The sequence below is a fragment of the Notolepis coatsorum genome (genome assembly GCF_963971535.1).
Source record: "Notolepis coatsorum genome assembly, chromosome: 1".
NCBI classification, from domain to species: Eukaryota; Metazoa; Chordata; class Actinopteri; order Aulopiformes; family Paralepididae; genus Notolepis; species Notolepis coatsorum.
The window spans coordinates 283,264,281-283,282,330 of NC_140165.1; the positions used below are offsets into that span (position 1 = coordinate 283,264,281).

At 42.6% G+C, this 18,050-nt stretch overlaps 1 protein-coding gene across 1 annotated transcript in view; it reads right to left on the reverse strand.

Annotated features, from left to right (window-relative positions):
- The window catches only part of prss59 (serine protease 59, putative), a 48,131-nt gene that overhangs the window by 25,901 nt on the left and 4,180 nt on the right, over nucleotides 1-18,050 (reverse strand). Inside the window, exons 3-4 of the mRNA XM_084318546.1 lie at nucleotides 14,857-15,089; nucleotides 4,709-4,844 (exon numbers count right to left, since the gene is read on the reverse strand). Of these exons, the coding sequence (XP_084174672.1) occupies nucleotides 4,709-4,844; nucleotides 14,857-15,089 (369 nt within the window). The remainder of the gene's footprint in view (nucleotides 1-4,708; nucleotides 4,845-14,856; nucleotides 15,090-18,050) is intronic.

An 18,050-nucleotide genomic window follows, 5' to 3' on the forward strand; every position in this document is an offset into this window, starting at 1 on the left:
GAAAGAGATGGCCACAATGGGCGCAAGTTGATAACTTGACATAATGGATTTCATGTTCAAGTTAGTGTAAGTCACTTTGGATAAAAGTGTCAGCTAAATGTAAAGTTTTATTTGTCACACACAAATGTACATGTACATTGCAGTGAAATGGGAAACAAGTGATTAAGATCATACTTCATAAAGAATTACCAAAAGTTTACCAAAAATGTACAAACTTTAGTTTGTTTCATATGTCTTTCCAAGGTCAGAATTAACACAAGGAACCTATCATTAGAGATATAATAAATGATTTATCAAAAGTTTTATTCCTCAGATTTGGGGAAATAATAAAAGCTACAGAAATTTGTAAAAATAACAGCAGCTGCAACCATCAGTCTAACACTAGTGAGGATTGGGGTAATTTGTCAATTTGACAGTGATTAGAATGGGGTGGGTTGTCCAAGAGGGAATAGCGGGAGACTGTCTACGTACTTACCAAAGCATATGTGTGTATGTGTGTGTGCATGCGCAAGGTCTCTGTTGTCATTAGTGGCTCACCACTTCCTCAATAGATTCTTCTCACAGACCCTGGCCGGTAATTTGGGTGCAACTGCAACTGATGTCACATGTTGACTTTAGAAATGACCCGTACCGTCCCTGTACGTGTGTTAGTGTGTTGGGAATAAACTGTGTGTGTGGTACTCAGGATAGAACCATGACGCAAGCAGTGTCACTCTGAGGTATTGTGGTCAGGCTCAAACCTGTGTGTGTGTGTGTGTGTGTGTGTGTGAGTGCGTGCATGTAAGCGTGTGTGCATGTGAGAGAGGCAAAAATCAAACCTATTTGGTGTGGTCAGGTGGAAAATGTAGAATAAAAATACTTCACGTCACATGACATCATTGGCTATTATTGTCTGTTAGCTAAACCAACCCAATGAAAAGACACTAAACTCCACCCGGTCCCCATATAAACTGTCCATACAAACACTAATCAACTACTGTATGTAGCATCACAGAGAATGAAGCCGGCAGACCCAGGTTATACACGCTTGTCACACGATGCAAAGGACTAACGCTAAAGTCAAAACAGTGACACATGTGTATTTTCAACACAACATAGTGGAGATTCCAACAGAGAAAGAGACACAACACAGGAGATCCCAAAGGAGAAAGAGAGACACAGAGACACTAAAAGACAGAGGGACGTAGAATAAGAAAAGACAAGGAGGTAGAGGATGTATGGATGAAGAAAGAGGAAGAATGACGTGAAATGAAAACGTGGTGAGGGATTCCTTTGTCTCTCTACAGAGAGAGAGAGAGAGAGAGAAGGGTGCCGTGGCACGCCGACACACTCGGGAGCCTGGAGCAGGTCCGACATTCCGATGTCCCGAGCTGGGATCCCAAAGAACCGCGTGGGGCGGTGGCGCTGATGAAGCTGTAACTAGACCCGCCTCAAAACCAGGACCCAGAACAACCTGCATGCACTCTGAACCCCTCGCATGCCTACCAGTCGCAGCTGCAATCCACCTGTCCTTGACCTAACCACGCACCTGTTCTGACCTGTCCTTGGCCTAACCCTGCACCTGTTCTGACCTGATTATCATTAAATGACAACCGTGGCCTATGAGCTGTGGTGTTGCATAGTTGTTACTATGAATTACGCCATATTTTGCAACAATAACAATAATCAAACATTTTCACTCAGAGTCACAAAGAAATTTACTAATTCCAAATTCACACATTGTATGCACATTTTGTTGTGCTACATGCATTTAGAATAAATTCTTATGAATCCTAAACCACAATGAACCCTCCTGGTTTCTACAGGCTTTGGTTAGAAGCAGAAATTAAATATTTGATATTATTGTTATTGACTCAAAAAGTGATTTTTGGCTAGTCCCAGGTATCTGTAGTGATGTGCATAGACGCCTAGCCTTAAGAGCACGCGGAGCAGCTGCTCTCCCACTATTGAACTTGGGGGAGCAAGGTTATGATCTTGCTCCACCACTTTTTGATCATATGAAAAATATGATATACCCCCCCCCCAATATATAAATCTAACCATAACTACGTAATTTCAATCAAATTAATAATACGCAATGACACTTAATAACACGTTTTTAAGTTTCCAAAGATTGCGAACCCCCCCCCCCCCTGCCCCATTATGGTTTGATCCAGTTCCTCCCATCTCCAGCGCGTAGACCTTGGCTCACAGCGCTGCAGTCTGGCTGCAGGTAGGCTCAGTCAGTGTAAATATCAAAGCCCACAGAGTGTGTCATAATATTGGTGGCAGGCAGGCAGGCTTTTCCAGTAAGTTGTTCAAATAAAAGGATTATGTTAGACATAAGTTACTATTGAGTGGTAGTAGAACTTCTATGGTTCTACCACGCAATACAATAAAAGTGTTTCACGGTCCCGAATTGCGATCTGGTCATACGGTTTCCTCGAATAAATAATAATAACGTTTCCCTCTCTGGTTGGCGTTAGCTTTAGTGCTAGCCGCTAGCTAACGTTATCTAGATATATGTGGTGTGAGCTGGATGACGTTGACTTCATTTCCAAACGTTAACGCTATCTATATGGCAGACGAGCAGGGCCGGATTAACGACGGCCGCGGCCCGTGGGCCTATAGTGACGAGGGGCCTCCATTTTTTTTTTTACTTTTTTTTTTTTTTTGAGATCGATGTCATGATTGTGCACTGCAGACTCAGGGAGGAGGCAGAGAAGGAGAGAAAGAGACACACGATTTACAGGTAATGGAAATATATCTTTTTTCTCTTTCTTATTAAAAACTTGGCCTATTTGAAAGGAGATTGATTTAATAAAAATGAATGAGTGAAAAATCAATATACAGTGTATATACAGTATAATATATTATTATTATAGTAATTGGCTATCATACTGCAATATAAACTGAGTTTTATAGTGAAAAGAGCAGCTTTATTGGTCAAGATTGAAGGCTCTATATTGCAGGAAATTGCACGTACAGGTTCATTAAATAAAAAAAAAAACGTCTGCCATGGAGGGGGTCGTGCCAGACACTCTCCATACCACCCCTTGCCTGTCCAAAAAAATAAAAAAAAATAAAATAAAATAAAATAATAAAACAAAACTATTTATAAAAAAAAAATTCTTGCACCCCCACTTTCAACTATAACTAGGCGGCCATGAATTCACTGATGTGTGCTCACGTACAACACATACAAACTAAGCACTTTTGCTATTTTCAACTATGAATAAATGCTACAGTAAGTACAAAAAGCTTAGTTTTAACTTTTGCTCCAAAACATAATTAGCATAATACTATCATAACACGGATACCCAGTGAGTTTCATTGACCAGTGTAGCAGCAGTGCGGAGGTTTTTCACTTCTTTTTTTTCACTGCGAGGCTGCTCCTTCTGACTAATCAGAAAAGCTTGATGGGAAGTTCATTGAAATATTAACCACATTTTGTGGTTTAGTCAGGCTTTCTCAAAGTGCGGCCAAACGTTTTTGGCAGCCCACAATGACTTTACGGTGTAAATGTAAAGGTATTATATTTAGTCTGGTTCCAGTACAGTTTTAAACCAACCTACAACATCACACAGTACTTTGCTTTTAAGAACGGTAAAACTGTGCATATAATTACAAATTGTGTTTATTTTTACGTTACTGGCTGCAAACCATTTCCAAAGCATAAAGTGTAGACATGCACCTTTGTCATTAAGAATAGGCTATTAAAGAAAATATAATAATAATGTTTTTGTGTTTCTTGGGCAGCCTTTAATCCAATCCAATATTGGGTTCCTAAATTGGCCCCCAGTCATCAAAACTTTGAGAACCCCTGGTCGACATGGTTCACATTGCTGGACTGTGTTGAATGGGGACAGTGTAGATTCCAGTGTTGTAGTACTCAAGTCAAGGACTCTGACTCGAGTCAGACTTGTGACTCGACTTGGACATGAGCACTGATGACTCGGACTTGGAATCGAGCATTGACTGCATTCGGACTCAGGTGCAGACTCGGACATGTTAATTGATAAATATAGTTATTTATTTAAATATATTTTTGTAATGGGCCCTAATTTTGGCATAAGCTATTGATGGCTAGTGCATTTGTTTGGCTATTGTGTCACAAAGTAAATAAACTCCCTTTGAAACGGTGACCGCTGTGTTTAAAGACCTTTTTTTATTTGTAGGTCAGCTCTTTGACTCCCCGAGTGGAGGTGACTCAACCTTGATGACTTGGACTCAAGTAATGGGAACTCGACTCGGGCTCTTCTTTGGTGACTCGGACTTGAACTCGGACTCTAACACTGGGGACTCGAGACTCGACTCGGACTCGAGATTTAGTGACTCGACTACAACACTGGTAGATTCAACCACTAAAACTACTTATTCCAACAAAATTCCCTTTGAACTCTTCTGATTGGTCAGAAGGAGCAGCCTCGCTGTGAAACTTTAGAATGGAATATCTCTGCACTGCTGCTACACTGGTCAATGAAACTGGAATTGTGTGTGTGATTGTGTCTACATGGTCTGCATTCCAAGTGATCAAAAATATACATATTACATATTGTAGCTTTAAGTAAAAAAAAAATTATAGATACAAAAATCTATTAAAAAAACACACACAAACGGTGAACACACGTCAGGGGGTAACGTTAGATAATGTCAGAGCATGAGGCTTACTACACTTTGGAGGGTTGTTATGGTGTGATAATAACACTTTGGGTGGTCACTGGGGTACCTGAAGTCTTTGGTGATGTTAGCGTAGGCGTTGGGGTCTTTGAGGCGCTCCAGCAGAGTATCAGAGGCCTTTTTCACCAACCGGGGGCACTCCGGATTCTCTGACGCCAACGAACGCCACACGACTTCCAAATACTCTGGAAAAACCAGAGTTGTAATATTTAACACACATACATGGTATATGAGAGAGAGATTAAATGAAAAGCAATAATCTTCAACATATTCATATTAGTAAATGTCTATTTTGCAGCTCTCCATCACCAATTGATGTAACACAATAGTGATTATACCTATAATAAACCCAGTTCATGAATGCTACTGCATTTGCTGGTCTTGGCTGTTCTAAACACTGGTGTCTGGTAAGACATTCCCATGAAAACCATCTGGCACACGGGAAATTATGTGTTTTACGTCACCAGCAGCAACAGCAGTTTGTTTGGAATGAATAGAGCAGGGGTTCCCAAAAAATGCAAAGGCCAGGCCAGTGTTTCTAGTTGCAGCAGCGCAATAGTTAGATAACCTAGGTGGGGAACAATCAGGAGATCACTGCAACTCACACAAGTTGGAGAACTATATATCTCTCTCTCTCTCTCTCTCTTGCTCTCACACACACACAAAGGGAGCCGCATGTGATTGGTGGAGGCGGGACCCTTACAAAAAACTGTTGTTGGTAATCATTGACACATGCTAGCCTGTAATAATCCCCCCCAGAAAAATCTACTTTGCATTTGATATATTGCAAATATATGCCATCACACACACTGGCATTTAAAGGGTTAGAATTATAAAATGAATATGTGGTGTTATGATCAGGGCTGAAGTTGAATAAAAGATTGTATTTTTTTCAATCTGACATTACAAAAAAACTGAAAATCCATCAAAATCAGTGTTGTTGCTAATCATGCGCTAGCCTGTTTTTTAAACAATAATTTGTGATGCCATCACAAACACTGGCATTTAAAGGGTACAAATTAAAAAAAAATCCTGCACCAGAATGCAGGAAATGAAGAAAAGATTTCCTGGTGGGGGACCCCCAGACCCCCTGCTTAAAAAGTGGCCTGACTGGGGCTATATTTTGCACTATATTTCCTGGCCTGAATGATTTCCCCAGTCTGGCCCTGGTTAAAAGCCTCCAATGCTTATTAGTGTGTGTGCGTTTTATTTTTTATTTTTATTTTTTTTACACCTCCTATAATAGAGGGGGTCGCGGCTCTCTGACACCGTTATTTGGGGGTCGCGGCCTGAAAAGTTTGGGAACCCCTGGAATAGAGGACTGACTTAGTAGTTAGCATGAATTTTAAAGATGAAACGCAAGTCAATACAGTACTAAATGCAACAGCAATGACCACTCGTCATCAGTAGATGTCGCCAAAACAAACATAAATGAGGATCTTGAGTAAGAGTGGTGAACCTCTAACACAACACAAGAGATAGAATGAGAAAAAGAGACAGAGAAAGAGTTCAAAGAGAGGAGAGGAGAGAGAAAGACACACACACACACATACACAAAAAGAGTTGAACGAGAGGAGAGAGAGAAAGAGAGAGACAGACACACTCACACAGAAAGTTGAAAGATAGGAGAGAGAAAGAGAGTAGTAGTACGTAAAGGGGAGCTACAATATGCCATTATGCCCACATGTTATTCCTATGGTATAAGACAGTCCAAAAATATGACTGAGAACAAACATCACACTCCCTAATCCAAGTGCTAACACTCTAATTTGTGATGTCATCAAGTATAATTTCTGGAGCTGCTCCATAGACAATGAATTTGGAAAGATGGTGAAGGTGAAACAGAGCACCCAAGAGAAATGTTCTGAGTATACAGGCACATGTTCCTGTTTCAGAGCCAAACTATAGAATAAACAAGCGGTGCTCTGGTCATTGCAGGGGATGACGTGTGCAAGGAATTCAAGCACATTAATGTAAGCAAGCAGCCGGATCAGACGGCATGAATGACTGGAGCCCTGTTGCCCTCGCTCCCTTAGTGAGCAAATGCTTTGAGAAGCATGTAGCGGACTACCGACCATCACCGGAAAAGACCCCCACCAATTTAGATCCAACGACAATGCAACAGCCATAGCACTCCACAGCACCTCAACCACCAAGAGGGAAATAACTCGTATGTGAGAATGTTGTTGGTTGACTACAGCTCAGCATTGAACACCATAGTCCCCCACCAGACTCAACACCAAGCTCAGGAACCTAGGACTCAACCCCAACCTGTGCAGCTGGATTTTAGACTTCCTGTCAGCAAGTGGTGAGGATGGGACCCAACACCTCAGCCCCTCTGACCCTCAACACAGGAGCCCCCCAGGGCTGTGTCCTGAGCCCCCTCCTCTACTTCCTGTACACCCACGACTGTGCAGCTCCAACATGGTGATTAAGTTTACCGATGACACAACGGTGATGGATTACCAACAACGTCAAAACGGGCTACAGGGAAGAGATTGACAACTTGGCATAATGGAACAAGGTGAACAACCTCTCCCTCAGCCTTGACTACAGGAGAGGGGAAGGTCAACATCAACAGGTCTGCTGTGGAGAGAGTCAGCAGCTTCGAGTTCCTCTGTGTTCACATCACAGAGCATGAGCATCCAAGAGCACAACCAAGAGCATCCTGACTGGATGAATCACGCCTTGATGGAAACGCTACAGAGAGCCATGTGAATGGCCCAGAACATCTGTGGTTGTGAGCTCCCCTACATCCAGGATATATACAATGAACGGTGTGTCAGGACTGTGTCAGCTGTTGCCATCCGACCAATGGTACCGCAGCCTCAAGGCCTGGACCAGCAGACTTGACATGAACAAATAAGAAATAACACTAACGGCTGACTACCGGCCTGTAACGGAGGGGAACCAATGCCATTTTAACGCTGTCCCCGCTACCGATTTGCACACAATACTGACCTGCACGCAACATTTAAATATTTTTAAGCTGTATTGATTCATTTTTGTACTACTTTGTGTTGTTGCTGCTGCTATGGCGAAGAGCCAAGAAACAAAACAATTTCACTCCTCTATAGTGTAAAAGGATATAGGGACGTGACAAAAATAAACCGTGGGTCCACAAAATCAATCTCCCATTCATTGTCAATGGAGCAGCTCCAGACTTTACACCTGATGACATCACAAGTTTGAGTCTTACTTCCCTTGTTTCTGGCATTGGGAGAGAGTAGCTCATGATCACAACTATTGATTGAACCTTCCTGGGCCATAGAAATAACATATTGTGATTCTTAATGTGGACGATGTTCCCCTTGAATTAATCCCACTGTGACATATTTGTTCATCACTAACAAACCACAAGCGATAAAATAAGAGAGATATAGAGGCCGACAGACAGCAAGAGAGTCGTTCAGAGACAGTGAGACTCTGGAACATGGCATCACAGCATTCTGTCTGAATGCACACACTTATACCGTCTTTGCTAGGTTCAGTGTGGACAAGCCAAAGCCGGCAGATTGAGCGGGAAAAAAGAAAATCCATATTGCGGTATAATGCCGCAAGTTCTGTGTGAAAAGGGCTACTGAGACAGAAAGAGAGAGAGGGAGAGAGGCAGGGAGAGAGACAGACAATGAGATGGAAAGACGCTCTCGGTAAAAGTCAGAGAAAGACTTAAAGGGGCACTTCACCAACAATACAGATTTATTTTGCAAATAATCTCACACATGTCCAAAAATTCCAAACAGTTTTGCACATATTTTTGTTTGAGAGTTATTGAGAGTAAATTAGTTTGAAAGTGGCCACCAGTGATGTCATGGATCCTTGTGTTATGTTAATTACAGCTCCATGAAAGTATGCGGCATGGTGGTGTAGTGCAGGGGTTCCCAAACTTTTCAGGCCGCGACCCCCAAATAACGGTGTCAGAGAGCCGCGACCCCCACTATTATAGGAGGTTAAAAAAAAAAGCTTTTTTTTTTTTAAAGTATAATATTTTTTTTATAAATGGAAATGTATGCTTGAAACATGCAAATGTTCAAACGCACACACACTAATAAGCATTGGAGGCTTTTAACCAGTGCCGGACTGGGGAAATCATTCAGGCCAGGAAATATAGTGCAAAATATAGCCCCAGTCAGGCCACTTTTTAAGCAGGGGGTCTGGTCCCCCACCAGGATTTTTTTTGTTACAAAGACTTAATTTCCTGCATTCTGGTGCAGCATTTTTTTTTTATTTGTACCCTTTAAATGCCAGTGTTTGTGATGGCATCACAAATTATTGTTAAAAAACAGGCTAGCATATGTATGATTAGCAACAACACTGATTTTTATGGATTTTTTTATTTTTTTTTTAAATCTCAGATTGAAAAAAAATACAATATTTTATTCAACTTCAGCCCTGATCATAACACCACATATTCATTTTATAATTCGAACCCTTTAAATGCCAGTGTGTGTGATGGCATATATTTGCAATATATCAAATGCAAAGTAGATTTTTCTGGGGGGGATTATTAGGCTAGCATGTGTCAATGATTAGCAACAACGTTTTTTTGTAAGGGTCCCGCCTCCACCAATCACATGCGGCTCCCTTTGTGTGTGTGTGAGAGCAAGAGAGAGAAAGAGATAGTTCTCCAACTTGTGTGAGTTGCAGTGATCTCCTGGTTGTTCCCCACCTAGGTTATCTAACTATTGCGCTGGTGCAACTAGAAACACTGGCCTGGCCGCTTATTGCTTATTCCCAGAGGAAGAGTACGCCCGAGTGCTTCCGCGTTTTCCCTGATTGGCTGCGACACGCCCCGCGGCAGGCGCGGCAGCCGCAGAGTGGAGCGGCAGAGCTTGCGGCAGAGCTTGCGGCATTATGTAGCCGTAATCCCTGATGATTTTCATTCGAAGCTTAGCTCAACTGGCAGCGCTGCGGTCCGTTGGTAACAAGTTCGAATCCCTTCAATTTTTTTTTTTTTTTTAACATGCATTCTTTCGCCGGTTAAGTTTAGGCATTAAGGTTAAGGTTAAGGTTAGGCATTGTTTCGGAGTTGGTTAAGGTTAGAAGGGTTAAGTTTAGGCGCTGTTAAGGAGCTGGTTAAGGTTAGAGTTTGTCTTAGAGAATGGCAATATTCTTTCGGAGTTGGTTATGGTTAAGGTTAAGGTTAGGCATGGTTAAGGTTAAGGTTAAGGTTAGGCATTGTTTCGGAGTTGGTTATGGTTAGAAGGGTTAAGTTTAGGCGCTGTTAAGGAGCTGGTTAAGGTTAGAGTTTGTCTTAGAGAATGGCAATAGACAGCCTATTTCCGCGCTGCAGCGCGAGGCAATAGACAGCCTATTTCCGCGCTGCAGCTCTCTCGCGCTGCCGTGGTCACATGGGCGTTATGGCCAATCAGAGAAAACGCGGAAGCACGCGACGTACTCTTCTGCTGGGAATAAGCTACACGCGGCCTGGCCTGCTTCTAAGTTCAGTGGCCTGACAGAACTTTTTTTTTTTTATCATCTGGCGACCCTCCCGCTGCAGCTCGCGACCCCCACTTTGGGAACCCCTGGTGTAGTGTAGTGGTTAACACTGTCGCCTCACAGCAAGAAGGTCCAGGGTTCGATTCCCGCTTGGGGACCAGGTTTCCGCGATGCCAGTTACCCAGGTGGGGGATCTCCCAGGCCTTTCTGTGCGGAGTTTGCATGTTCTCCCCGTGCTCGCAAGGGTTTCCCCCCCGATAAGATAAACCCAATGGAAAAACATGCACAACAACAGATCGCTAACGCTGTGGCGTCCTTGACGAAGATGGACAGGAGCACTTGGATTGGTCCCCGGGGCGCGGCTCACGTTGACGCCCTATCTGCTCCCGACTGCCCATGGGGGGAAGGACGACGGGATGGGTTAGGCGCAGAGACTATCGCATCGGCGACTGAGGAAAAGACAATGCATGTGTGTGTGCGTGTATCCCGGTGTGTGTGTGCCGCTCCAATTGCATGTCCAGTTCGTTGCATGCCGATTAAAGACCCCCTAAAGAGGTCCTGCATTATTATTATTATTATTAAGTATGTAGATGAAATATAGCAATACCTTGTCTTACAAGGACTGCTACCTTTAGTACCTTATCATTTCATTGAGCTGTAATTAACACAACACAACTAAATTAATGTGTGCAAAACTGTTAAAGCGATTTTGGATGTGTGTGAGATTGTGTGCAAAAAAGAAGTTAAGTTAAGTGTCCCTTTAAATCTGTATATCCATAAAGATATGTGGATAATTACCACAAAATACTATTTTGTAGTACGCTAAACACAACTTATCAAGTTCCCGATGACCAGTTTAAGGACGGGTGCTCAAACAACTACTGTATGTTTCCCCCCAAAATAAGTATTTATATATTTGACGAGCTTAATCATGGTGGTGAAATGATGACTTGTCAACCAACCAGTGAATTTCACAGTTTATGAGCGTCTAAGAATGTCCTGGTGGTCCCGGGGTGTGGAATATTTTGCCACATGAGTGAAAGTCAAAAACCCTCACCGTCCGGTAACAATACTGACTCACCGCTGTTTGGGAAATAATCATTTGCGCAGGGGACTGGGAATATTCCGATATCTGACGCCAATGCACAATTTTTGTGTGTGTGTGTGTGTGTGTGTGTGTGTGTGTGTGTGTGTGTGTGTGTGTGTGTGTGTGTGTGTGTGTGTGTGTGTGTGTGTGTGTGTGTGTGTGTGGTGTCTCTGACCCTTGTCTGCGGGAATGTAGCCAAGGTCTGTGTCTGTGTGTGTGTGTGTGTGTGTGTGTGTGTGTGTGTGTGTGTGTGTACTTGGGTGTCTCTGAGATAGAGTGTGTGGGAGGAACAGGGCGAGAGCCACGTTCAAAGCCGCCCTGGCCTGGCCTCAAGACAGCGGTCTTCCTGGGGGAAACAATGCACTAGTCTGCGCCAAAGACAACATACTCCACAGTCAGACAGACACAGACAGATAGAGAGAGAAAGAAAGAGGAGACTTCCTTATCTTTGCACCAATCCACCAGGACCCAATTCCTGGTATGTGGAAATGTAGTTGACGATAACAGAACATTCTTTGATCATGTCTGGGCTAAACAGAGCAATGCTGGCCATTACACTATAGCAGACAGTACATCACTCACCATTACTATACTAGACCTTGACAAAATAGGAGTTTGACCTCTCTTTGAATACAAAAGAAAACACAATAATGTCTTGCGAAGATGAAGTGCCTGCGTTTGCAACTCTGTAAGGCTCACTACCTATCTCTACTGATTTGATTCTGTATATCTATATCATGGTACGATGGTCTAACGCACTACTTCAGTATTACACTACTACACGTCAAGGACCCCAGAATTTATACAAAATAAGGCTTTGGATCTTTATTTTATTACATTTTGTCTCAAAGAACCCCCGTCATCTGATAAGATCTTTTGTTGTTGGTGATGATTTAGTCCAGAATTCTATAGCTCAATGTGGGACCCGGGGACCCCTAAGGGTCCTTGCAAGGGTTCCAGGGGGTCCCCAGCAACATGAGTAATTCTGATCATAGGTTTCAATCCCATGGTTATCTCCCCACCTACATACATTATAGACTATGGGATTCTGAACTAAATCACATCTAAAAACAAAGATCTTCTCAGATAGGGGTCCCTGATCTATTACATGTCAATTTGGGGGTCCTTGACGTGAAAAGTTTTGTGAACCACTGCTGACATAATGGTGGAGAAAGTGAAACCAATCATCCAAATAGTCACTTTTATATGTTCTGTCGTTTGGCTGTTTACCCCCTGGAACTCTCTCAAGGGGAGTCAAGAACCACTGCACTACTGGACACTCACTACATTTCCCTCGCCAGTTGCGACCACATTCAAATGTTCCATCCTCTATATAACATAGTACTGTGATGCAACACAAAAGGCAGTTGCTTGCAATATGTCCTTGTACAAATAAACCCTTAAATATACATACACTGCTGTATGTATGTGTATACTATTATAGTTTCTCATGTGCACTGTACTGTATGTAATGTCCTTGTTGTCATAAAACCTGTTGTTTCTGTTGTACTGGGGAACTGTGCAAATGACTGATTTGTCTCTGAACCAGATTCACCAAAACATATTCCTCTACATTCGTTGTACTTGTACTTACTGTATGTTTCTGGTTCTGATTTTAGGCTTTTCTTAAAGTGTCTGGTAAGATTCTCTCAAGCGGATTAACTATTTCAAACAAGATTCCAACACAGAATTGTCTGAATATACCTGCATATAACCCCTCTATACACTTACTTATACACCTGCATATAACCCTTAACTCTGTATGATAGCATGTACAAAAGCTGTATATACCATATATATATATTTATTCTCACCACATATCCACACCTGTCTGTATTTACCTGCACATAGACCTTTTACATATCTGTAGATAGTTACTATATCTATATCTGGACATGTCCTACTCTTACTAGTTACGCTGCTGGACAGTATGTACCATACTGTCTTTACAACTGTATCACTGTGCATTAGGGGGGTAACGATGCATCGATTAATCGAAATGCATCGATTCTAATGTGATAGAATCGATGCATCGATTTAAATATGTTAGAATCGATTATAATTTAAATTAATCGAAATAAAAAATATATATGTCATTTGTGTATTCAAATTTTTTGGGGGAATTAACTGATAGAAAATGTATCTAAAATTAATCTAATCGAATTGTGGTCAAATGAAGAGATTTCATGATGCATTGAATCGTTGCCTGAATAATCGTAATCGAAATTAATCGCTGTGAGGTCGCATCGTTACACCCCTACTGTGCATATTATACTACAACTCTGTACATACATCTGATTAGCACTACACTAGAGAGTAGTACTAATTTGTATATTTTTGTACCCAGTTTAATCACCTGTACATTGCCGTTGCACTTTACTGCTACATTTGCACTCTAGTTGGATACCAAACTTATTTTTGTTGTACTGGAAAGATGGAAAGATGAAATTACCTACCTGGGTTCCATCCTAGAGGCTAATCTTTCCTGTGACAAAATGGCATCCAATGTAATAAAAAAAGTCAACCAACGAACGCGATTCTTGTACCGGATCTCCTCTCTGGTAAACAAGAATACCCTGAAGACTCTAGCAGGAGCACTCATTCAAGGGTACTACGACTATGCTTGCACCTCATGGTACCAAAGCACCTCAAAGGCACTAAAAAACAAATTACAAACATCTCAAAACAAGCTAGTCAGACTACTACTTGACCTGACTCCTAGAACCCACCTCACCCCTGCCCACTTTGACAACCTAGGATGGCTTAGAGTAGACGACAGAGTACAGCAACTTGCAATGGGCCTGGTCTACAAGATACACTACGCGACCAAGGTACCCATGTACATGTCAAAATACTTCCCAAAGGTCAGTGAATACCACGATCACAACACCAGAGGGAGCTCCACAAATCATGTAAAACCCAGATTCGGCTCAAACAAGGGACTAAACACGTTTCGCAATTATGCCACATCAATGTGGAACGCCCTGCCTAAAGCTGTAAAGGAATGTGAATCACTACCCACCTTCAAAAACACTCTCAAAAAACACCTACGTGAGACTGCAATTCGAAACTGGCCCCTACAAATGTCCTAACCTAATTGTACAGTAAATGACCAAGTAAGGCTTTGTCAACATTCCAATGTACAGTGTAAAATGTGTGTGTGTCCCCTACCCAACCCCCCCCCCCCCCCCCCCCCCCACCTCCAATGTACAGCCCTCACCCAACCCACCCAACCCCACCAACCTCCTCCAATGTACAGTTTCTACGCCAAATGTATATACACTCCTTTTCTGGACACTTTTGTATCACAAACAGTACTGTATTTGCAAATCTGATATGTCATAAATGTATAGATGTAGCAGTACTGTCTATCTGTATGTCATGTATGTCATATATGTTATGATGAATTGAAAATGGGGGACCCTGGTGGAAACAAGACGAAAGTCTTTCTCTGGTCTGCATCCCCTTAACAATTGTATGTATTGAGATGTACTGTACTGTACCCATTCTGCAATCTGTTAATAAACTTTTCAATCAATCAATCAAACTGTACTTGTGCTGTATAATGACAATACATTTGAATCAAATCTAATTTAATCTAAATCATAAACAGATGGTTGAGTGTGAGTGTGAGTGTGTGAGTGTGAGTGTGAGTGAGTGTGAGAGCACACCTGGGAAGTTGACAGTAGCCTGGAGAGGTGCACTAGTGGCCACAGAGGCGTGGACCAGGTGAGGGTACTTCAGTCTGAACCAAGTGGCCAGAGACCCTGGGTACGAGCCCCCGAACGCCACCCACTTCTTATTGGCCAGATCCATCGTGTCCGCCATGACGGTGCGGAAGTGAGCCAGGTCGGCCAGCGCCTGTCGACTGGTGAGGAAATGCAGGTTCTCTGTGCTGAGGTCACTATGAAGAGAGAGAGAGAGAGAGATTGGAGGGAGAGGTGAATTAAAAGGGTATACACGGTGCAGTGCATTGTGGTAGTAGAGTTTCTGTAGTGGCAACACCGCTCACCTAAAGGCTTGTGTAAATGAGTACTGCTAGTCAAAAGCTACCATTATCTATTAGCATTAGAGAAATGCTGTCACTGTTAACAATCTTATTACTAAGGAAATCATACCCCCCCCCCCCCCCCACGATCACCACCACAATGTTACAATGCCCAGTGAAAAAGAAAATAATATATATATATATATCAAAATCATGATATGTTTATTCATACAGTGTATGATTCACACATATTTTTGTAAATTTTATGAAGTGACAGAATGCCTCTGTGTCAAAAATGCACTTGTAATACAGGAGGTCCAGATGTACCTGAAACATACCAGATAGACCACTGCACTTCCGCGTTAAATTGAGCTCATGGGGGAGAAAATGAATGAATGTTGATGAGAGCCTTGACGTAAGTGGTTGTAGTTACGGCTGTGGGAGTGCTGGAGACATGATCCAATAGACTTTTTTATACGCCCGAGTCTCCTGAACACGGGGGGACCAACCCTAAGGCGATCGGCACTTTCTCTACAGTATCTTTTTCGCACCTACTCCCCAACCAGCGCATGCGCAGATTGCCCGGGGAGTGTGTGTGGACAATCCAGAGACACCCTGGGCAATCTGTGCATGCAAAGTTTGGGAGTTTGGAGAGTTTGATTGATTGAAAACTTTATTAACAGATTGCAGAATGGGTAAATGGTAAATGGCTGCTTTTTTATATTACGCTTTTATCCAAAGCGCTCAAGTTAAAAGTTACTCACATTTTACCCATTCACTCACACACTGACGGCGGAGGCAACCATGCAAGGTGCCAACCTGCTCATTGGGAGCAATTAGGGGTTAAGTGTCTTGCTCAAGGATACATCGACACGCTGCCCGGGAGGAGCGGGAATCGAACCGGGAACCTCCGGATTGCCAGACGACTGCTCTACCTCCTGAGCCACTGTCGCCCCATACAATACAGTACAGCTCAATACACACAATTGTTAAGGGGATGCAGACTAGAGAAAGACTTTCGTCTTGTTTACATCAGGGTCCCCCATTTTCAATTCATCATAACATTTATGACATACACGATATACAAATATACAGAGACAGAGTTTCTAAAAGAGAGTATATACATTTGAGGGGGAAGAAACTGTACATTGGAGGGGTTTGGGTGGGGGGTTTGGACATTTACAGGGCCAGTTATTTTACAGCTGTGGGTAGGGCGTTCCACATTGATGTGGCATAATTGCAAAACGTGTTTAGTCCCTTGTTTGTGCCGAATCTGGGTTGAACATGATTTGTGGAACTCCCTCTGGTGTTGTGGTCATGGTATTCACCGACCTTTGGGAAGTATTTTGACATGTACATGGGTACCTTAGTGGTGTAGTGTATCTTGTAGACCAGGCCCATTGCAAGTTGCTGTACTCTGTCGTCTACTCTAAGCCATCCTAGGTTGTCAAAATGGGCAGGGGTGAGGTGGGTTTTAGGAGTAAGGTCAATCAGTAGTCTGACCAGTTTGTTTTGTGATGTTTGTAATCTTGTTTTAGTGCCTTTAAGTTAAGGTGCTTTGGTACCATGAGGTACAAGCATAGTCGTAGTACCCTTGAATGAGTGCTCCTGTTAGAGTGTTCAGGGTATTCTTGTTTACCAGAGAGGAGATCCGGTACAAGAATCTTGTTCGTTGGTTGACTTTTTTTATTACATTGGTTGCCATTTTATCACAGGAAAGATTTGCCTCTAGGATGGAACCCAGGTTAGAATATTGTCACCCACTGTAACTGAGAAGCCGTTGGTCTTGCTGAGTTTTTTATTTGATCCAAAGAGAATGGACTCTGTTTTACCTAGGTGTAATGATAGTTTGTCATCAGCGAGCCAGGTGCAGATTCTGCCAAGTTCAGAGCTGAGGGCTTTTTCAACCTGCAACTTGTCCCTGTCAGAGACTAGCAGGGCTGAGTCGTCCACGAACAGGAACAAGTTGCAGTCACAAGCTAATGACATGCAATTTACATAAATTAGGAACAGTAACGGTCCTAGTATGCTTCAGTTCAGTTCAGCTTGTGGAACACCACAGCTCACTGGGACACAAGCACACACACGACACACACACACACTGTACACGCTCACACACTAGCAGCCACTTTAACATGAGCAAGCACACACTCATGCTGCACACTTATGGCCACTAAGGAAAGGTCACTTTAAAAATAGTATAGCATAACCTGAGATTGTATAAAATATGTAAATATAACTATGTACAAATACCGATATGCCCTACTATGTTACTTGTTTATTGCACAATGTTGTTTTATTGGATTCTATTATATGTTGTTACTACTGTATTGCACATCGTTGCAGGCAAGACCACCCGCATTTCATTGTATACTTGTATGCTGTGACAAATAAAACTCTTGACTTGACTTGACTTGGGATGGGGGGGGGGATAGTGTACCGTTTACCTCCACCATCTGTTCTCTCCCCTCCAGGTAGGATTGCATCCAGCTCACTGATGAACTATCAAAGCCAATTGCTTTTAGTTTGTCAATCAGAATGGAGTGATTGACAGTGTCGAAAGCATTTTGGAGGTCCAGCATGACCATGCCGCAGTATTTGCCCGCGTCCACCTCTTGTTTGATGTGGTCGTTCAAATAGAGAAGGCATGTGTCAGTGGAGTGGGATGTTCTGAAGCCAGATTGGAATTCGTAGATTTTTTTCCGCAAGGTACTTTTAGACCTGTTCGTAGAATTTTTTTTCCATGACTATCGAGATGGAGGTAATAATAGAAACAGGGTGGTAGTTGCCTGGGTCTAGTTTGCTGCCTTTTTTGTGCAGGGGGGGTCACTCTCGCAATTTTGAAGTATTTGGGGACGTGTCCCTGTTTTATGGAGA